The sequence below is a fragment of the Echinops telfairi genome, unplaced genomic scaffold (assembly GCF_000313985.2).
Source record: "Echinops telfairi isolate 266 unplaced genomic scaffold, ASM31398v2 ScPeMD7_31;HRSCAF=116, whole genome shotgun sequence".
Lineage (NCBI taxonomy): Eukaryota > Metazoa > Chordata > Mammalia > Afrosoricida > Tenrecidae > Echinops > Echinops telfairi.
Genome location: NW_022103928.1, coordinates 25,184,609 through 25,207,054, shown reverse-complemented (window position 1 = coordinate 25,207,054; position 22,446 = coordinate 25,184,609). Strand labels below are relative to the sequence as shown.

General features: G+C 39.8%; 1 protein-coding gene across 6 annotated transcripts in view; it reads left to right on the top strand.

The window, feature by feature from the left end:
• The first annotated feature begins 1,716 nt into the window (after positions 1-1,716).
• Positions 1,717-22,446, top strand: part of CCDC66 (coiled-coil domain containing 66) — a 54,710-nt gene continuing 33,980 nt past the window's right edge. For 3 of the 6 annotated variants that reach the window (XM_045289913.1, XM_045289912.1, XM_045289915.1), the window contains exons 1-8: positions 1,717-1,780; positions 3,987-4,051; positions 4,739-4,764; positions 14,691-15,135; positions 18,658-18,823; positions 19,004-19,107; positions 21,134-21,270; positions 21,849-21,950. In XM_045289913.1, the coding sequence (XP_045145848.1) occupies positions 1,770-1,780; positions 3,987-4,051; positions 4,739-4,764; positions 14,691-15,135; positions 18,658-18,823; positions 19,004-19,107; positions 21,134-21,270; positions 21,849-21,950 (1,056 nt within the window). In that variant the 5' untranslated portion in view covers positions 1,717-1,769. Of the gene's footprint in view, positions 1,781-3,986; positions 4,052-4,738; positions 4,765-14,690; positions 15,136-18,657; positions 18,824-19,003; positions 19,108-21,110; positions 21,271-21,848; positions 21,951-22,446 lie in introns of those variants that run through there. The other 3 variants (XM_030885531.2, XM_045289914.1, XM_045289916.1) reach the window with 3 other exon arrangements.

Genomic DNA, 22,446 nt, shown 5'->3' with positions numbered 1-22,446 from the left:
TAAAAAAAGGGTCATCAATTCTAAGTTCTGAGAAGGAGTTCCTAATCTACCCAATGGTGAATTTCAGGAGAGCTGTGAAGTAAACGGAGCCTATTCTAGGGTCGCTTTGAGTCAGAACTGACTCCATGCCAGTGGAAAGTAAAGTAAAATACATATCACCAAATCTGCCAGCTCAGCATTTTCATGTGTACAATTTAATGACACTAATTACAGAATACCAGAAAGATATTTACTTGTGGTTTATTAACTATGCCAAGGTATTCAACTGTGTGGATCATTACAAACTATGAATAATCTTGAGAAGAATGAGATTTCCATAACACTTCATTGTGCTCGTGGAATTTGTGCATGTATCAAGAGGCAGTTTAAGGAACAGAACAAAGGAATGCTGCGTGGTTTAAAATCAGGAAAGGTGTTATCATTTCATCATACTTATTCACTCTGTATGCTGAGCAAATCATCAGAGAAATTGACTTATATGACGAATGTGACATCAGCATTGGAGGAAGGCTTATTAACAACCTGAAATATGCAGATGACACAATCTTGCTTGCTGAAAGCGAAGAGGACTTGAGGCACTTGCTGCTGAAGATCAAGGAGGCAGCTGATATAGTTAAAGTTTATTGTGCCAACCTGGCCGATAAACACATGTGGGGTTAATTGAAGGGCGGAGGGATAAATGGCTCAGTGAGCCTCGCCTTTCTAGTTCTGGGGTCTTTTGCTTTCTGATGGTCGGACCAGGGTGCAGCTGCCTTAGCCAGTTCCCTGCTTCAGCTTGCATGGCTGACTTCCTGCAAGACATCCCCAAGGAGAAGCCGCATGGACCTACCCCGATACAGCCCTGGGTGCTGGAGCAGCCGTGTGGAGACCCCTCAGAGCTGAGAGGCTTACACGTTCACTGATTCGGCTTTCCTCCTGCAGTTGGCATCATTGCATGTGTTTTGTGAGATGGAGGAGGACTTTGTGGATTAGTGTCGGACATATGGGTTTATGTTGGACTTATGGGCTTGGAGAGCCCTGGGTTGGGGTGTTTTCTTGATATGCACTTACCCGTTATATAAAACCCTCTCTTATACATATGAGCTTCTGTGGACTTTTTTCTTTAAAGTGCCTAGACTAACACAGTACCCTTCAGTATGCTTGACAACTCAATATAAAGAAGACCAAAATCCTCACAAGGGGACCAATAGGTAGAAGTTATCAAGGATTTTGTCTTGTTTGATTCCACAATCAATGCTAATGGAAGCAACAGTCAAGATATCAAAAAAGCACTGCATTAGGTAAATCTGCTGCACAAGACTTCTTTAAAGTGTTGAAAGGCAAGAATGTTACTTTGAGGATTAAGGCCCGCCTAATCCAAGCCATGGTATTTTTCATCGCCTCGCATGCATGTGAAAGTTGGGCACTGATTAAGGAAGACAGCCGAAGAGGCGATGCGTTTGAGTTATTGTGCTGGCGAAGAACATTAACAGTACCAAAAGAACACACAAATTCTGGCTGGATTCTGGACGGGTTGACCTTGAAGACCAAGCCCCGCCCCCCTAAACCACGCCCAGCCCTGGGCGGGTCCGAGTTCCCGCGGAGCGTGTTGCCCTGGGAGTCCCGCCCACTCCGGAGGACGCGCTCGAGCACGGCCCGCTCTGGTTGGTCGACACTCCCTGCTCGCCGGCATCCCTCGAAGCCAATCGGCGTAAAGTTTATTGAGCGCAGCGGCAACAGACGTACACAGGGGGTTTGAGCATCCTGCGACGGCCGGTGGAGGTCTGGCCATGAATTTGGGGTAAGGTGGGTCGAGAAAGTGGGTCGGAAGCGGGACGGCGTGTGAGGCTGGGTTGGAAGGCGGGGTCCTTTGCGAGAAGTTTCTGCCCTGAGCGGACGTGAGCGGCAGTGCCCCTTCCCTGAGGTTGAAAGGGGCCAAGGAACCGGCTGGGCCTTCGTCGCCCGCGGGGGTGGGACGTGGCGTGTAGGCGGCTCCGACTCTTGGTGACTCTGGGAGCAACACTGCTTGGCCCTGCACCGTCCTAGTCATTGTTTGAGCTCTTTGTTGCAACCCCTGGAGGCGGTCCCCATAGCTCAGTTTCTCCCCTTCAAACTCTCGTGGAAACTGCCCGCCACCTCCTGCCGCACCCTCATTTCCCTCGGGAGGGACAGGCTTGGTGACAAAGGACGAGAGCAGATGAGCGAAAGGCTTAAGGGAATCCCTGGGGGGAAATCTTGGCCCAAGCCCCGGTTCTGCTCGACCCTGCTTTGACATTCTGTGAAATATCGGAGTGCTCTGATTTATGCCCTTTAAAGGTGCGAGGAACCAAGGCTTCTCTAGCAATCAGTGCGTTGCCGGTGCCGCCACCTGAAGGCTTTCCTTCTGTTTATTAGTTGCTGACCTTCATTAAGGAGTGGTTGAGTAAGAAAAAGGACTGTTGTATAGGTTTCAGCATAGGAAGTTTATACTTTAAAAAGGTGAAAAGACAAAACCCAGACTTTACTGAATATCGTCCAGCAAATGAAACTTATATTCTAGTCTTTGGAAATAAGAGGAATGCACAAACCGCTTCTTAAAAAAGTTACAGTGCAGTGTAGAGGAGAGAATTTGCGATTACACATGTGTTTCCTTTTCGGTACAATTTCACAAGCATGAGCTCATTATAGCCCCGCAGCAGAAAACCCTTAAGCCTATTCTTTCCGTGTTAGTAACTAAGTTGAAGTAATTTCATTCCCCGACTTGGGTAATAAGCACAAATCCCTGCACCTACTCAGACTTTGCCCAGCTACTTTCTCTTCGTTAGGCAACAGGATTTACTTTTCTGGTGGATTTCACATTTTTCCCCCTTTAATGTGTAATAACACTCCTCCACCACCCACCCACCCCCCAGTAAAACTATAGATTGTCATATTTGGTTTTAGTGGAATTTTTAGAACCTTATCAGGAGCACAGGCCCCGTTGGCCATGTCTGCTCTTCTTTTATGCTCTTCTTACCTGCACTCGAGACGACGCAGGGTTCCTGTAGGACAGAGTAGAGCTGCTCCCCTTGGGTTCCATCTCTACAGGAGTAGAAAGCCTCATCTTTCTTCCTTGGCGGGTCGGGTGGTTTTGAATTGCTGACCTTGACATTAGCAGCCCAATTCATAACCCACTATCCCACCAGGGCTACTTGATTTTTTTTTTTTAATGCATCTATGGAGTATACTGCTAAAAATATTTTATGACACTTTTGTTCGTAACCAGACGTGTAACTTCATGTGCCTATATATTCTTTAAAATATCAAAATAGGAGAAACTGTGCTCGAATAGTTAATAACCTTAGTGGTAATATTTATAACTCATTTTCAAATAATGCCCCCGTATTCTTTAGAAGAGAAGCCCTGGTGGCATGGTGGGTTAGGTCAGCAGTTTGAACCTACCAGCTGCTCAGCAGGAAAAAAGGTAAGGCTTCTGCTCCCACAAAGAGTTACAGCTTTGGAAACTCACAGGAGCAGTTCTGTTTTGCCACACACGGCCGCTAGGAGTCAGCAGACTTGATGACAATGAGTTTGTTGGTTTTTGGCTTGATTCTGTAGAGTATAATTTTTCATTTCATTCCTGAAATAATTATGACGTGAACTTAGTAGATATGCCCTATTCCTTTAACTTACCTAAGTTATGCTAAAACCATTATTTTTTTTCCATTCTAGCAGTAAAAGAGCTAAATCATGGTATAATAACCAAATTAATTTACTGCTTACCAATAGCAAATGAGCTTTCAAATTAAAAATAACAAAGTCTTTATTATTGAGGTTTCAGGAGGAATTTTCTCATTTTATTTTTCAGTGTTATCTTGGATTGAAAAAAATTAATTCAAAGACTAGTTTGATATATTTATATCATGATTTGATAAAAGATGCTTTAAATTCAAAGGAACAAATGTACTTCTCAAGTCCAGATGAGTATTTCTGGCTATTTAATATGTTCCTATTTCTTAAAAGTGATGCAATTTTCTCTTATTTTGCAGAGATGGTTTAAAGCTTGAAACAGAATTATTGGATGGAAAAACTAAGCTAATTTTGTCCCCAAATGGTATGCTATATTACAGAAATTTAAAATGTTAACTTTAAAACTTTTATATAAAGTGTATATTTATTTTACTTGTTGCTTGTAATAGACCCAGACTGCATAAACTGAGACAAAGATAAATGATACTTTGAAAAAGACTGTATTTTTCCAAACTTGACTCAAAATTTACTTTCAGCAAAGTTAAATTACATTACTACTTAACCACTCTCTCTAAAGTAAAAAACTTAATCTTCCAGTATATTTCATGTGTAAGATCTCTAATGTATTTATAAATCACAAATATGCTTATTACCTTATGAAAATATAGATAAAATGTAACATTTTGCATATAGAATGTATTGCTTGAGAAAATTAAATTTATACTGAAACCACAGCTGTTGAAGTTATTTTTAGTTTTAAAATAAGTTTGCATTCTGTATATTTTGATAGTCTTCCGATTCACATTATTTTCTTTTTGACCTGCTCTGCTTATAGTTATATGTCTTGGAAAGATAACCGAGATGAGCAAAAGTTGAAATAGAAATACTTGAACCATACTGTAAGAGTTTAGAACACTCATCAATATTAATATTTTGTAGAGAATTTTTCTTTCTCTTGTAATATCTTAAAACAGTGCTAATTAAACTTTTCTTTCATAACTGCCTACACTTTTTTTGGTTGATAGTTTAGTAATTTTTTTTTCTTTTGTAGACCGTAAATCAAAAATTTCTGTGAAGGTAAGCCCCAATGACTTTGAACTGCCCTGTTTTCAGATGTAAAATGCAGTTTCTTTGCAGTGCTTTGAAAATAATTCCTGGGAATGGCGAAACATTTACTAAAGGGTTTGGAATGATGGTAGTGAGGGTGATTGTTCTTTACTCTCAGGCTAGTCCTTTCTCAGAAATGGAACCTTACTACTATTCAGCTTATAGAAACCCTATAGAATTTTTATCCCTACTCCCCACTTAGACAAGTGCTATCTAATAGAACTTTCTTCTGTGATAGAATTGTTCTAGAATCTTTGCTGTCCAGTATGGTAAACATTAGCCTTGTGTAGCTATTGAGCACTTGAGATGTGTCTAATGTGATTTTATTTAATTCTTAATGATTTGAAACATAAAAGCTATTGTACTTGACATTACAACTATACCCAAACCAAGTCGGTTCCAAATTTGTGAGTGAGTTGGAACAATTAGGTACACTTAGTTTCTGCTGTCATTTAATCAGATGTTTGTCTTAGTATGTAGTATACCTTTTCTTGCATAAAAAAGTAAAGTCACATACACTGAAACAAACGTTGTAACAGAGTAATAGAGTAGTAATGTTTTTATGCTAGTCACAGTAATGCCCATTTGTTTCTATGACCCATTGTTTGTACCTCAAATTTTTAATGTGATAGTCTTGGGGGCAGGGGTGGGATTGGGAATGTGCATATGTTGTCTGACTAGTTGCAAGGAGTTGTCCAAATGAAAATTATGCAGAGCATGACTGTATTGTAGTTTATTGTTTTTGAGTAACATTAACAAATACAATGCAAATTTCCCAACTCCTAGATATCAGTTTCTCAAAGTGAGCCATACTGCCCCCTGGAGGGTATTGGACGATCCAGAAAAACCAAAACCAAACTCACTGTCATTGAGTTGATTCCTACTCACAGTGAACCTATGGGATGGGGTGAACTTAGGATAGGGTAGAACTGCCCCTCTGAGTTTCCACAACTGCAGTAGAACAGAGGGGCTGGAAACCAGATAGCTACATTGTATCTTGGATTGTGGGTTATAGTACAAGTGTTTCATTCCTGTGGGTGGAGAGGAGATAGGGGTGTAAATAATTTTTATTTTCTTTCTGAAAATAAGGTGGTAGGCCAAGTAAGTTTGGGAACCTATCATGATAAAGCTTATAAATAGTCGATTTCTGTCTTCCCCTTTCCTTTGTTCTCTTTTACATTTAGACTTTTTCTATTGATGCCCCTATGGATTTGATACAGATGCATATTGGTGAAGACAGTCTTAGAACATGTGGAGAGACCCTTTCATGTCCATAATAAGCAAAGTCATGAACTTTTGTAGAATCATCGCAATATCTCTCAGCTATGTTATCCTAGAATTTTTCCAAAATCATGTATTTTTAGCTGATGTTGATCTTTAATTATTTACTGCCATAAGGCAAATTGTTTGGGACCAACCCTGTTAATTTGGGGGATCCAAAATATTCCTGTGAATCTGCTTTCTATATTGATTTCCTTCAGGGTTCTTTCCCTGATTCATAGAAGCTACCAAGAATCCTCCATTTCCTTTCTGTGCACTTCACTGAAGACAAGATAAAAAGCTGTCATTTCATCTCCTAAATCTCACATATCTTACAGCTGTATGTTGAAGTCTCTTCTCTCTAATTTATGAATTCTCTGCACGCATGTTTTTGAAATAAGCTCTTCAATAACTCTTGATCTTTCCTCAGAGGTTGAGTTACTGTGATCTCCGTTGGGTGCTCTTTAAACACAGCTGAACTCTATCTCATGGTCAGAGTGCTTGTCTGCCAAAGTTTTGCTGCATTTTCCTTTAATCTGCTCTAATGAGTATGAGGTACAGATGACTGCCAGCCTCCACGTCCTTGATTTACAGAGAGGAAAATGAAAAACAACTCAGTGTCCTGAGTAATTTAATAAAGATAATGGTTCTAAAATTCTTATAGTAAAAAGTCTTATGAATTGTGACATGTTGAACATTGGAAAGTTTTTCTTTAGTATTTCTACATGTGTAAATCAAAATAATGACATACTAGAGAATTTAAAACTATTACTATGATGTTCCATATTTAAATATGCTAGAGTTTTTTTCTTTTAGGCCTTAGTCAGCTGATATTAAACAAACAGACATTTTATAATATATAATGTACCGAAAACTGCTGGTAGAATATGTCCTGCAGTGAAAATTCACACTCTGTAAATGTAACATCAGAGAGGTGTATCGGAGGGAGGTATGGAGAATGGTCTTGAGCCAGAAACCTCCACAATCACAAAGTGAGACTAGCTGCAACAGAGAAACCACCATTCCTACAGGATTAAAAGGGAACTAAAGCCAGATTTTTCCGGGCCATTGGGAGGTGATTGATGAAATTAAAAATGGGACGCCTCAAAGTCGAGTTTTCCTTGGATTGGAAATCTCACATATATGTGGGATTGATTATATGACCGGTTAAGGGCACTACAGCATAAAGCTTTTCAGATGATTACAAGTGTTAAAAGATATTCACTCACAGGACATACCTTGTTAGGAACACTTATTAAAACTGCTTCAAATAAACCTTTTCCTAAGGGGTCTACTTTAATGAAAATTTATTTATAATGCTTTGCATCACGACCCTTCAGGCATTGCCTGTCTCATCCTGCATCTGTTTGATCACAGAGGCAAAGACCTGTTTGCAGGCCATCTGTCATCCTGCATCTTAAAGTCATTTCTGTTAGGGTATGTGGTAAGCACAGGAAAGAACAATACTGCCATTAGAAAAGGCAACTTTAAAATTCAACATGGATTCCAGACTCATGTCAAAACTTAGAGTGGAGTTTGGCTTCACTTTTAGACTGCTCTTTTACAAAATCAAGTGGCTCAGATTTTAGATTTTCAAGCATATTAAAACTTGATAAAAGCTACATAATATATGAAAATGTAAAGTGACACCCTGTTTCATCTATTAAAATGCATCTAATTCAGTAAGAATTGGGAAATAATTTGTACTAGATTGTTTTTGGTTTTAATTAAGAAGCCTAAAGATTGAATATTTGTGGCTCACAATTTCCCACTACTTTTGTTCATTATTTCTCTCTGATGTTAAACTGTAAACATTCAGAATTGACCTAAGTGTTTATTGACCCCGTGTTAGTTAAGTAAATATTTATTATAGAAAGTCATATATATATTTTCTGATACAAATGTAATATGACAGTAGCCTGGTTAAAGTAGAGCTCCAATTAACAGAATTTTAAGTAGCAAGGTTTGACTGCAGCTGTTCTTGCCATTAATGCTTCTGGAGCTTTGGGTTAAGTAAATAACGATGTAATAGTTGCACAGAATAAGTGCTATGTTGTTAGGTGCCATTGTGTCAGTTAGGGTCACAGTGACCTTATGTACAATGGAACAAAACACCACCACTGTTAAGTTCGAGCCTATTCTAGCCACCGTGTCAGTCCAGTCCGAGTTTAGGTTTTCAATTGAGGCTCTTCCTCCTTTTTTTGCTGATTTTACCCATATTGGTGCCTTTCTCCTGGGACTAGTCCATCTTGATAGAATGTCCAGGGTGTAGAAGATGATGTGCCCCCATCCTTACTTCTAATGAGCATTCTGGCTGTACTTCTTTCAAAACAGATTTGTTCTTTTGATAGTCCACAATAAGTTCAATATTCTTTGCCAAGAATAATTCGAATGTATTATCTTCTTAGCTTTTCCTTATTCATTGCCTGGCTTTACCATGACTATGAAGTGGTGGAAAATGCCATGGCTTGAGGGAGGAGCACCTTAGCTCTCAAAATAGCATCTTTATTCTTTGGTATTTTAAGGACATCTTGTGCAGCAGACTTGCACAATGCAATATCATTTGATTTGCTGCTTGCATGAGCTTTGTGGATCCAAGTAAAATAAAAAACTTTGACACCATCATTCTTTTCTCCATTTATCTTGATGTCGCTTATTTATCCAGTGATGAGAATTTTTGGTTACTTTACATTGAAGTACGATCCATACTGAAGACTGTAGGCTTTGATTTTCGCCATTAAGCAGTTTAAATACCCTTCTCTTTCTGCAGAGTTATGTCATCTGCATATCTGAAGTTGTTAATGAGCTTTCCTCAAATCATGATGCCACAGTCTTCATATGGTCCAGTCCAAATAGTTCATTGTCAGCTTCTCCGGTTATTTCTCAGCATAGAGGTTGAATATATATGGTAAATGGATACAACCCTGTCAAACACCTTTCTTGATTTTAAATCATGCAGTATTTTATGGACAACCACTCTTTGGTCTGTCTATGTACAGGTTCTGCATGAGCACAATGATGTTTTCTTGAATTCCCATTCTTCGTAGTATTATCCAGTTTGTTATGACCCACACAGTTGAGTGCGTTTAGATAGTAAAACATTAAATATTCTCTGCTTTCACCCAAGATCCATCTAATATCAACAATTATAAGCTTTGCTGCATATGCTCTTCAGAATCCAACTGGAATTTTTGGTAACTCCCTGTTGATGTACTTCTCTAATGGTTGTCGAATTTCTTTTGTCTGACATGTGATATTAATGATACTGTTTGACAATTTCAGCATTCTGTTTGGTTGCCTTTCTTTGGGATGGGCATAAATATGTATCTTTTTCAGTTGGTTAGCCTTTCAAATTCCTTGAACCAGATGAATGATTGCTTCCAGTACCTCAGCAGCTTGTTGGAATATTTCAGTGGATGACCTGTCCGTTTCTGGAGCCTTATTTTCCTATGACCTCCAGGGCCGCTTGCACTCCTACCTTCCATCCCAGTAGTTCTTGATCACATGCTAACTCTTAAAGAGCTGGATACCAACCAGTTAGTTTTGGTTCAGTGGCTATGTGTACCTATCATTTCTTTAAAAAGCCACTTTATTGACTCGTACAACTCATCACCATCCATCCATTCATCCATGTGTCAAGCACATTTGTACATTTGTTGCCATCATCCTCAAAACATTTGCTTTCTACTTGAGCCCTTGGTATCAGCTCCTCATTTTTCCCCTCCCTCCCCAGTCCCTCTCCCTCATGAACCCTTGATAATTTATAAATTATTATTTTGTTATGTCTTATACTGTCCGACATCTCCCTTCACCCGCTTTTCTGTTGTACATCCCCCAGGGAGGAGGTTATATGTAGATCCTTGTAATCGGTTCCCCCCTTCTACTCCACCTTCCCTCTACCCTTCTGGTATCACCACTCTCACTACTAGTCCTGAGGGGTTCATCTGTCGTGGATTCCCTGTGTTTCCAGTTCCTGTCTTTACCAGTGTACACCCTCTGGTCTAGCCGGATTTGTAAGGTAGAATTGGGATAGTAGGGGTGGGGGAGGTGGGGAGGAAGCATTTAAGAACTAGAGGAAAGTTGTATGTTTCATCATTGCTACACTGCACCCTGACTGGCTCGTCACCTCCCTGCGACCCTTCTGTAATGGGATGTCCAGTTGTCTTCAGATAGGCTTTGGGTCTCCACTCCGCACTACCCCTCATTTACAATGATACATTTTTCTTCTATGCCTGTTACCTGATCCCTTTGACATCTCGTGATCATACAGGCTGGTGTGCTTCTTCCCTGTGGGCTTTGTTGCTTCTGAGCTAGATGGCCGCTTGTTTACCTTCAAGTCTTTAAGACCCCAGATGCTATATCTTTTGATAGCTGGGCACCATCAGCTTTCTTCACCACATTTGCTTATGCACCCATTTGTCTTCAGTGATCCCTTCGACACCTCATAATCAAACAGGCTGGTGTGCTTCTTCCATGTGGACTTAGTTGCTTCTGAGCTAGATGGCCGCTTGTTTACCTTCAAGCCTTTAAGACCCCAGATGCTATATCTTTTGATAGCCGGGCACCACCAGCTTTCTTCGCCACATTTGCTTATGCACCCATTTGTCTTCAGTGATCATGTCAGAAGGTGAGCATTTTGATGTGTCCTCGTGTCACTCAATAGTTTTGCACATAATAAGAATGCTTTAGTATTACAACTTGAGGTTGGGCTTTTTCTTTAGTTCTTTCAGCTTGAAGAATTCCAAGTGTCCTTCCCTTTTGTCTTTCTAACTCTAAATTCCAAAACCAGACTCCACACTCACTGTCATGAGGTCAATTCCAACTCTTAGTGACCCTATAGAACAATGTCGAGCTGCTCCTGTGGGTTTCTGAGACTGTAACTCTTAAATGGAAGCAGAAAACCTCTCTCCCAAGGAGCAGCTGGCGGTTTTGAACTGCTTTTCTCGAGGCCAGTAGCCTAACTCGTAATCACTATGCCACCAGGGCTCTTGCTTCTACCACTTGGCCTTACACAATTCATGACAATGAATTGTCCTTTGAAATGTTCTGTTTCTCTCTCTTGCTGCATTTTCCAGTTGCTTTAGCTTCTCTAGTTTCAAGAGCTAGTTTCAGAGTCTCTTCTGACAGCCATGTGGTCTTTTCTTTCTTTCCTGTCTTTTTAATGACCTTTGCTCTCTCCATGTATAATTTCCTCCCTGTCGTCTCAGACAGGATCTCAGCTGGTCAGATCTTTAGTCATTAGTGTTCAGTAGGTCAAATCTAGTCATAAGATGACCTTTCAGTCCAGCCAGGGTACACTCAAGGTTGCATTTTGGTTCTCGTGGACTTGTTTTAATTTTCTTCAGCTTCAACCTGAACTTGCATATGAGCAATTGATACGCAATTGGCCCCTGCCCTTGTTTTGGCTGATACTGAATTTCCCCATGGGCTCTTGCAACAGATGTTGTGATTTGGTTCTCATGTATTCCATCTGGCAAACACCACGTGTATGGTTGCTCTGTGTTGCTGGGAAAATGGTATTTTGCAACGAACAAATTATTGGCCTTACAGCATTCTTTTATCTCCAGCTTTATTTCTCCAGCTTCTGAATTCTTCCTCTTTGTTTCCAGCCTTCACATTTCGATCACTGGTAGTTCTGCATACATTTGGTCAATTTCAGCCTGAAGAAATTGGTAGAATGCTCCGCTTTCTCTATTGCTAGCTTGTAGTGGTTAGTGGTTAGTGCACAAGTCTTAATAATAGTCATGCTAACATGTCTTCCTTGTGAACTGTATGGACTTTATCAGATCACAGCATTGTATGTCAGCACAGTTTTGAAATGTTCTTTTTGACGATAAATACAGCACTATTCTACTTTAATTTGAAATTTCCAGCTTAGTAAACCATGATTATCTAATGCAAAATGACCAGTATCAGTCTAGTTCAGCTTACCAATGCCCAAGATAATGATCTTTATGCATTCCATTTGATTTTTTACAACTTCCAATTTTCTCAGAGTCATGCTTTCTACATTACACATACCAGTTTTTAGTAGATGTTTGCAGCTGTTTCGTCTCATTTTGAGTTGTACCCAATCAGGAAATGAAGGTTTGGTCCATAAAAAATGTCATTAAGATGGACTCAACTTGGAAGCGGCAGCTCTTCCGAAGTCCTATTTTTAAGTGTGTCTGACCTGAGGGCTTCATCTCTGGCCCTATGCCAGACAGTAGTCTGCTGCTGTTCGTAAGGTTTCAATGGCTGATACCTCAGACGTGAATAGTCTATCCTTCTTCCCAGTCTGGTCTTCGTCTAGGACAGTGCTTCTCAACCTTCCCAATGCCATGACCCTTTAATACACTTCCTCATGTTGTGGTGACTCCCAACCATACAGTTATTTTCGTTGCTACTTCATACCTATAATTTTGCTACTGTTGTGATCGTAAAGTAAATATCTGATGATATGCAGGATGTATTAGGTGACCCCTGTGAAAAGTTCGTTCGACCCCCAAAGGGTTTTGTGACCCACAGGTTGAGAACCGCTGGTCTAGGAGCTCATCTGAAATCTGTCTACCTTGAATGACCGTGCAGGGATTTGAAATACCAGTGGCATGACTTCCAGTATTACAGAAATGTGCAAGTCGCCACGGTATAACAAACTGACAGATGAGTGGTGGGATGAGTGCTACAACAGGCTTATGAAAAGGAGAGACCATCAACGCCCATTGCACTGTGTTTGAAGAAAACAACGGATGGTACATATATAAGGTGGTATTTTAATTAGGATGTAAAGATGGGGAGGATATTTACAATAAAAAGTATGGAAGCGTATTAAAAGCTCAGAGAAAATAGTGCACCAAGTAATGAGAATACAATATTGATATTGCTTGAAGTTAGGGGAACAAGCCCCAGCGGCGTAGTGGCTTGAGCCCACTAGTTTCTCCGTGGAAGAAGGGTGTGACCATCTGCTTCATTAAAGATGACCACCTTGGAAACCCTGCAGCGAAGTTCTTGGCTGTCTTGCAGGGTTGCTCTGAGTAGTAATTGATTTGACAGTAGCAGGTTTGATGTTGTTTTTTGTGACTGCCAAATGTGCAAAACACAGATTAAGAGACAAAGGAGAACGGAAGCAAGTGATGATTTTGGTTGATCATGGAATTTTTTTTTTTTTTTTTTTGTGCACATCGGTGTTTTTTTTGTTTTTGTTTTTTCATTATGGTTTTCTTTTTTTTTTTTAACATTTTATTAGGGGCTCATACAACTGTTATCCCAATCCATACACACATCAATTGTGTAAAGCACATTTGTACATCATTTCTCAAAACATTTTCTCTCCATTTAAACCCCCGACATTAGGTCCTCATTTTTCCCCTCCCTCCTCGCTCCCCCCTCCTACATGAGCCCTTGATAGTTTATAAATTGGTATTTTGTCATATCTTGCCCTGTCCAACGTCTCCCTTCATCCACTTTTCGGTTGTCTGTCCCCCAGGGAGGAGGTCACACACAGTTCCATGTAATCGGTTCCCTCTTTCCTACCCATTCTCCCTTTACCCTCCCTGTTTTGCCACTCACACCACTGGTCCTATAGGGCTCATCCATCCTGGATTCCCTGTATTTTCAGTTCCTATCTGTACCAGTGTACCTCCTCTGGTCTAGCCAGTCTTGCAAGATAGAATTCGAGTCATGGTAGTGGGAGCGGGGAGGAAACCTTTAGGAACTAGAGGAAGGTTGTATTTCTCATCATTGTTACATCGCATCGCACCCTGACTGGCTCATCTCCTCCCCGAGACCCCTCGGTCATGGAATTTTATGCTAAGTAATGAGGAAAGTGGGATAAAAGTGGAGTGGTAGGAACAACAGATTTTAGATCCTACCAGAGTTAAAGAATTGTTGAAATTGGGATAAGAGGAAGTAAGCTGGAAAAACAACTGGTCGTTGTGGGGGGTGCTTGAAATGATGGGTAATGCACCCCTGGTTTTGGGTGGTGTAGTGGTTACATGTTGGGCTGTGATCCAAAAGTCAGCAGTTCCAAACCACCAGCTGCTCCTCATGAGAAAGGCAGGGCTTTCCACTCCTCTAAAGAATTAAAGTCGCAGAATCTCACAGGGGCAGTTCGACCCTCTGTGGAGTGTCAGTTGGAATCGACTCTGGCGCTGAGTCGAGTAGTGTCGGGGTAAGTGTAAGTTGTGACTGTGGGAATGAATAACAGGTACTATGGAGGACAGAACTCAGGGCAGAGAAAGCAGTGTATTGGAAGAACAATCTACATGGATATGAAAGCACTGTTAAGACAGAAGTTACATTAGAGAAGGATGGTTACTCAGTAAGATAGTCAAGGATATAAGGATGAGTAGTAACTCGGATATATGACATGAGATTCAAAGCTGGAGTGGAATGGTAATGGCTTGTAGCAAGGTGAATAAAAATTCTTCTGTATTCTTCACTACCCTGAAATTAACTAACTTTTACTTGCTGTTAAGACTTTTGAGTGGTTTGCAAAAGTTAAGCTTGAGTTTCTTATGAATGTGTCTCAACTAAATAGCAAACAGGCGGGGGTGGGGGATTAGAAGAATGACTTACCATAGATTATGTAAATAAAGGTGGAAGTGTTGGGTTTTTAAAAATGGGCTATTATAAAGAATAAGCTTCTGTTTTAACAGATGGGAAATAAGACCAAGCTTGCAAAATGTCATCTAAGTACAAATCAGACTGGACACATCCTAAAAACAACACAAAATACTTGTGTTAAGAGTGAAAAGCTTTTGCAAAAGAAGAAAATTGGTTCTGAAACTTCACTAACAAAAAGTGAAAAAAACAAAATGACTTTTTCACCCAGTAAGGACGCATGCCGGCAGTCTGCAGATGATAACTGTCTTCACATCCCCAAAGGGACTTCGCCTGCATCGCCTACTACACCGAAGACCAGAAGCAGCGCACGTGCGTCTGCAGTGGCCACACAGCAGCCTGGCAGAAACCACGTCACAGCTGCCAATATGAAGAGCAGTTCAGCGTGTCTAACACAAGACCAACTGCAACAGATTTTGATGACTGTCAACCAGGGAAACAGAGCTGTTTCTTTGACCGAGGAGGAAAAGAAGGAAACAAGTAAGATTTTTATAAAGTTTTAATAGATACTAATATTGTGTAGATCTTTTAAAACTTCAAATAAATGGTAAGTGCCTCTTAAATTCTCATTTAACAACGATCATTCTTTTAGAGGGCATTCTCTAGTAGGCGAAATTACTTTATAGTTAAAATATGCCACGGTGTAAAGTTAATGCCCCATAGTCCTACACCCAGTACTTTGGGCTCTAGAAAAGATGCTACCATTAAAAACTTGTTTTAGATAACATTTTAAATAATTATGAAAAATGAAATGCTCTAAAAGAATGAGAACTAAAAGTTAGAGAACTTTAATATGAAGATTTGGCTTGAGTTACTAACAGCATTGCTTTTCTGGCGCTTACATTTTGCTTTTCCTGGTCTTCAAGCTGTAGTAAGAATTGGCGACGCTATCTTTTTAACCAGTGTAAAACTTGGAAATAGATTTGGAACGAAGTCAAATTTTCTATGCTTTCTGTTTCACCAGTCAGGACCTTGTGTTATGTTTTTTAAAACTTTCTAGCTGCAGCTTTTCAGCTAAGGGCTTACGACTGTGATGATATAAAATTATTAATTGTATTGGGCAGTAATGAAATGGAACATGAGCAGGCTCCGGGGGAAGGCCTCACACCTGGTCTGGGGACCGAAGTTCTCACACACTCCTGCGGCGCTCAAGGCGGAGTCATGGACCTTCTCTTGGTCTCGGTTCTGCTTGCAAAATGCGGGAGCTGGACTTCCTCTTGACAGCCGAGATTTAGCTTATGGGAGAAAAAGCCCAGAAACATACGTGGTAAAATGAGAGAGAATATCTACAACATTAAAGATAAGATTTGCTTAAGCACTTAATGGACCCACATGTAAAATAGACTTTCTCTTCACTAAGAGAGAGAATGCTTTCAGGAGGTATGAGAACATATGAGCTCTTTAAAACATTTGGTATAAATATTATAGCATACCATGATAAAGTTTTCCATGATTTCACACCTAAATGAAAATAAATGTAATGATTTTCTTCATAAAGCTACATGTATTTTTCTTTAAGTTATATATTGGTGTAATTCATATTTATAAAAAGTGAGAGTAGGTGGAGGTTTATTTTTTGCTCTTTTTTTGTGCTTTATTTGATAAAAGTTGCGTGGCGAGGTCATTTATCCTCTTAGCATTTGTTTCACTCTTAAACTTTATTTGTGGTAAAGAATATAATACATTTGCCAACTAAACATTCATTATGCTGTGCAACCATTGCTAACTTTCCATCACCAAAAATTCAGATGTTCCTAAACTTTGCCCCTGATTCTCACCCCTTTTTGTTTCTGATAATCTCCCATAAACTTTGGTCTCTATGCATTTACCTTTTCTAAATATTTCATTAAATTGAGGTCATACGGTATTGATTCTATTGTGATTGACTTTGCACGGCATGTTTTCAAGGTTCATCCATGTGGTCACATATATCAGGACTAATCTCTTTTCATGGCTGAGTTGTAGTCCTTTGTATGTAATACTGTATTTTGTTTATTCCTTTATCTGTTGGGAGACGTTTCGTTGCTTTCACTTTTTGGCAATTGTGAATAATGCTGCAGTGAATAGAGGTCATAGTGTGTGTGTGCGTGTGCGGCATTGCCTTCCAGTCTCTTGGGTGTATATATACGTAGAAATACAATTGCTAGGTCATATGGTGATTGCATGCTGATTTTTTTTTTTTAGAAATGACCAAAATGTTTTCCCCAGCAGTTACATCACTTTGTGTTCCCACCAGCATTGGATAAGGGTCCCAATCCTCTGCATTCTTGCTAGAAGTTGTTGTTTTCCGTCTTGGCCATCTATGGAGATGAAGTGGTATTTCATTGTAGTTTTATATGCATCTTCATAGTAGCTAAAGAGGAGCCCTGGTGGAATAGTGGCTACATGTCAGGCTGTTAGCTACAAAGGTCCACAGTTCAAAACCACCAACAACCACTTGGCAGGAGAAAGATGAGGCTTTCAACTCCATAAACAGTAACTGTTTCAGAAACAAACTGGGCAGTTCTACTATGCCCTACAGGGTCACTATGAGTCAGAATCAACCACGAGACTTTTTTTTTTTTCCTCTGTTGTTTTGCTCGAGCTCCGATGTTGAGTTCTTTTTTATGTTTGTTTTTGTTTTTGTTTTGTTTTTTTTTAAACATTTTATTAGGGGCTCATACAACTGTTATCCCAATCCATACACACATCAATTGTGTAAAGCACATTTGTACATCATTTCTCAAAACATTTTCTCTCCACTTAAACCCCCAACATTAGGTCCTCATTTTTCCCCTCCCTCCCCGCTCCCCCCTCCCTCATGAGCCCTTGATAGTTTATAAATGGGTATTTTGTCATATCTTGCCCTGTCCAATGTCTCCCTTCACCCACTTTCGGTTGTCTGTCCCCCAGGGAGGAGGTCACACACAGTTCCATGTAATCGGTTCCCTCTTTCCTACCCATTCTCCCTTTACCCTCCCTGTTTCGCCACTCACACCACTGGTCCTATAGGGCTCATCTGCCCTGGATTCCCTGTATTTTCAGTTCCTATCTGTACCAGTGTACCTCCTCTGGTCTAGCCTGACTTGCAAGATCGAATTCGAGTCATGGTAGTGGGAGCGGGGAGGAAACATTTAGGAACTAGAGGAAAGTTGTATTTCTCATCATTGTTACATCGCACCCTGACTGGCTCATCTCCTCCCCGAGACCCCTCTGCAAGGGTATCTCCAGTGGCCTACTAATGGGCTTTGGGTCTCCACTCCGCACTCCCCCCATCATTCACTATGGTAAGATTTTTTGTTCTGATGATGCCTTATACCTGATCCCTTCGACACCTCGTGGTCGCATAGGCTGGTGTGCTTCTTCCATGTGGGCTTTGTTGCTTCTGAGCTTGATGGCCACTTGATTACCTTCAAGCCTTTAAGACCCCAGACGCTATACTTTTTGATAGCCGGGCACCATCAGCTTTCTTCGCCACATTTGCTTATGCACCCATTTGTCTTCAGTGATCCATTCGGCACCTCGTGATAACACAGTGTGGGAATTGCGCCTGATCTGACCCCGCCATGCTGAGGCACGAGACATTTTAGAGTTTGGCTTTTTTTTTTTGCTGATGAGAAAGAGCCCTGGTGATGCAGTGGTTAAAGCACTCAGCTGCTAAAGGCAACGTCAGCATTTCATCCCACCAACTGCTTTGTGGGAGAAAGGTGTGAAAGTGCTTTCATAAAGATTACAGCTTTGAAAACCCTGTGGGGCAGTTCTAGTCTGACTGACCGGTTCACCAGGACAGTCAGTATCAACTCAATGGCATACAATAGCAAACACAGTGTTAACTTTTTTTTTTCTCCTGGAAATACTTATTTATGTTCACCTATGCTGACTCTGTTGAATGCCAAATTGTACAACTGAGTCAACACCCTCTGATCTCTCATTGTGTCTTTTTATCACTTTCTTTTTTTTTCCAATCATTTTATTGGGGGTTCACAGTGTTAACTTTTAAAACGTGTGTTTTGTCACCCCTAGGTCAGTACAGTCTACATTTCAACAATATTCCTAATCAGCCAAAGGAAGAGAACATTATGGGAATTCTCCACAAAACCGAGGCTGTTTCAGCTGTCCTGGATGAAAATAAATCTGTGTTACATGAAAAACAGGAGACATCTAAGCAGCTGGAGCAGAAAACTGTTGTGTATGTAACTGTGTCTGTTAATGTCATCTCAGGAATATGGCTTTACTTTTCCTTGACTAGCATGGGAAGTATTTCCTCTGAAGATTTAGAGCCATTTACATGTGTTTGACCTATGAAGTAAGTTGTATAAACATGTATAATGGGAAGCTTTTGTATTTTTTTGTCTTTTTATTGCCTTAGGGAGACGGTGTGGAAACCAGCTGATATATTTAGTACTCTTGGGGAAAGAGACCATGATAGAAGTTTGTTGGAAGCAAAAAAAGCCCAATGGAGGAAGGCGCTGGGTAGGTAATTTTTATAGCTTGTGGTAAGTATAGTTTTGTTGATTTTTGGAGTATTGAGAATGAAGTCTTTTTTCTGACATCTACAAATGCATCAGAAACCTGTGGCCTCATGCTACCTTCAGATGTGTGGTTTGTTTGGCACTCTGCACTGTGTACCACAAGCTAGTGCTAAGCAGTGATGCTCCTGATAGCATCCTAGAACTCTTCTGGCTACGACCAATGAACTTTTCTCATCTCCTGGGTATTCTTCATGGCTTCCCGTTGCATGAATTTGATGGGTCTAAAGATGCTTTTAACAAATAATTTTATTGTTTTTTTAAAATCAAAAGTTCTAATCAGAATTACATCAATTAGAATATTATAGACAAAAACAAATTTACTACTTTTGTGATGGATTTTATGACATAAATGTATGATTTCCATTAGAATCTTGAAACACCCATTACTTCTTGGACTTGCTATAGGTTCCAGTAATCAGTTTGGACAATACATGAAGTAACAGCTGTACTTCTTAAGAATAACTCACTTCCATGGAGTCAGTACTGACCCCTAGTGACCCTGTAGGACAGGGTAGAACTGCCCCCTTTTGAGTTTCCGAGAATGTAACTCTTTATGGGTGTAGGAAGCCCTTCAGAACTATTGGTGGTTTCAAACTGCTGACCTTTTGGATTGCAGCCCAATGGATAACTGTTATGTCACCTTTGTTAGGCCGGTTGACTGGAGAAACAAATCCAGAGACTCTTAAATGTGTAAGAAAGAGCTTCATATCAAGAAGTACTTGTATATTAAGAAAACATCCCAGCCCAATCCAACTCAAGTTCATAAGTCTGATACTAGTCCTTATGTCCCGCTTCAAACTCATACAGTTACATGCAGTGATGCATAATGTAGGACTCTCACAGACCAGTGATTTCAAAGTTGCATGGGTCCAAGGTTGGTGGAAATATGGTGGGGCTCCAGCAGCTCTCAGGGGGACCAGCAAGCAGAAAGATGAAGGCAGAGAGGTGGAGTTGGGGGGGAGCTGCCCTGGGCCTGCCTTTTGAAAAGGCCATGCCCATAAAGAAGCACCAGCAGGCTGTGTGACCTGACTGACAGGTTGGATATCACCCCATACCCTTCTATATATCCTTAAGGTGACATAAAATTATGTAACTACCACACCATCTTCACCTTCCACTCAACTGATAAACCCCATGAGGCAACCAGTAATCCTGCTGAGTCAGGTGATTTAGAAAAAGAAATAGAAAGATGAATTACTGTTGGAAATGAAAGCACAGGAAGAAAAGTTAAGCAAATGTACTGATTGGTTTTAATAGGTTTGGTCATTAATCTTGATATCAGCTCTAAATGTTTTATAGTTTCATTTTTAAATATCTCTGGACTAAATGTCTTTCAACACAAGTGCACCTATCAAAACCATTTCAAATTTGAAAGATTTTATGCGTGATTTGTATTAAAAAGCAACTTACTTAAAAAACAAATAAACCCAACTTGATCCTATCAGAAAAATACATTTCTCTTTGTCTAAGTCATGTTTTCATTCTCTGGGAATTTCTGTTTCTCTGGACTTTATATTGCCTTTGAAGAACTATTGAGGATTTATGGCGTATTACTGTAACTGTGTATCTGTTAAGCTCAGGTCAAAAGCTTTCTGGCTATGAATTTAGTAGGGTTTTCTGATTCTAGATTCTTCCTAGCTTTTAATTCTCTTAACTGATAACTGAACTATTATAACAAGAGTAAAATAATTAGCATACTATTAAATGATAGGCCAGAATTGTTCTTATTAATAACTATCATAATATAACACTTTCCATCTATTTGTATCATTTTTAAGTTTGATTATGATGGTTACTGTTATAAACTCTATTTCTTAAAATTCTTCTCTGTCTTGAGTTAATTTCTCCATAAAAAATAATTTTGATTAGATCTTGGTTGGCATATGAACTCTTGAAGGTCATGAAAGAAGGTCATGATTTGCTTACGTGGTTTTCTTTTTACAGTTTTTGTACATTTTTTAAAAAAGGGACATTATTTACAGATGAACAGGTTGCTTTAAAGAAGAAGGAAAAGGAAGCTTCTGGAAAATGGAATGATCCTTGGAAAAAATCTGAAAATGATAAAATAATTTTGGAAAAACTTAAACTTCTTGACCAAGCTCAGGTAAAGTATAAGAATTGAACGTCTCTGGAAAATAAAAGCTTATCATTGTAATTTGAAGCTTGCTTAGTGATGATTATATTGTAAAATTTCATTTTTATAATTTTATTTTTTTCAAAATAATGTTATTTTGATTTTAATTATGGCCTCAACATGTCAATTTGCATTAATGAGATTGTAGCTGGAGGTAGAGATGCTGACACCACCTTTAGACTCCTATAAAGGAACACTGTAATTTTTGAAGGAAGCACAAAACCCTGCCACTACCATTGTGGCAGCGCCCCTCCTGGCGCAAACCGTGAACGCACTGAGCAGCTGGAGTTTAGGGTCCACCCCTAGGCACACAAGCAAGGGCTGACTGTGTGGGGAAAACCGGCCTCTGAAGACCCTCGGGAACACAGCTTTTCTCTGACATACTACCTTGAATTAGAAGCAACTGGTTGGCAGTTGGTTATACCTGTACCCTGGGTTTGCCTTTCAAACACAAGGACATGCCAGAGGGTAGTGCTTTGTGAACCTTACATTTCGTTTGCATTAAATTCAGACCAAGACTGAACCCTTGTTTCTCTATTTGTTTTCAGATATCTGCTAGCTCTTCAAGCATCCTCTCCCAGTGTCCCAGTCAACTGGGTACAGTCCAGGCTGATGGATACTCAGTGACTAGAGATAGTCCAATTTTGGAGGTAAGTCCCAAGTGTCAGTATTTTGAATACTTAAAACCTGTAGTATTTCATCTCTATATAACCTATTTTCCTTTAGTATGTAAAGCTGAAAGTGCTCTTATTTTTATTTTATTTCATTATTATTTTTCAAACAAAATTAAGGAGTTTATTAGGAGAATTAAAACAATTTTGCAATTAGGATGAATTTTTAACAAAACTGAAGTGAACATTTTACCCACTAACTGAAGCTTTGCAATAGGTTTTCAGGAATGATGCCACACATAAAACAACAGTTTTTAGATTGGTCAAGCATCAAGGACGGTTTGGAGACCTCAAAGATGAGCCAAGAGAGGAAAACCTGTCAATCTTTTTTTTTTTAAATCATTTTATTGGTGGCTCGTACAACTCATCATAATCCATTCATCCATCCATCCATTGTGTCGAGCACATTTGTACATTTGTTATCATTCTCAAAACGTTTGCTTTTTACTTGAACCCTTGGTATCAGCTCCTCATT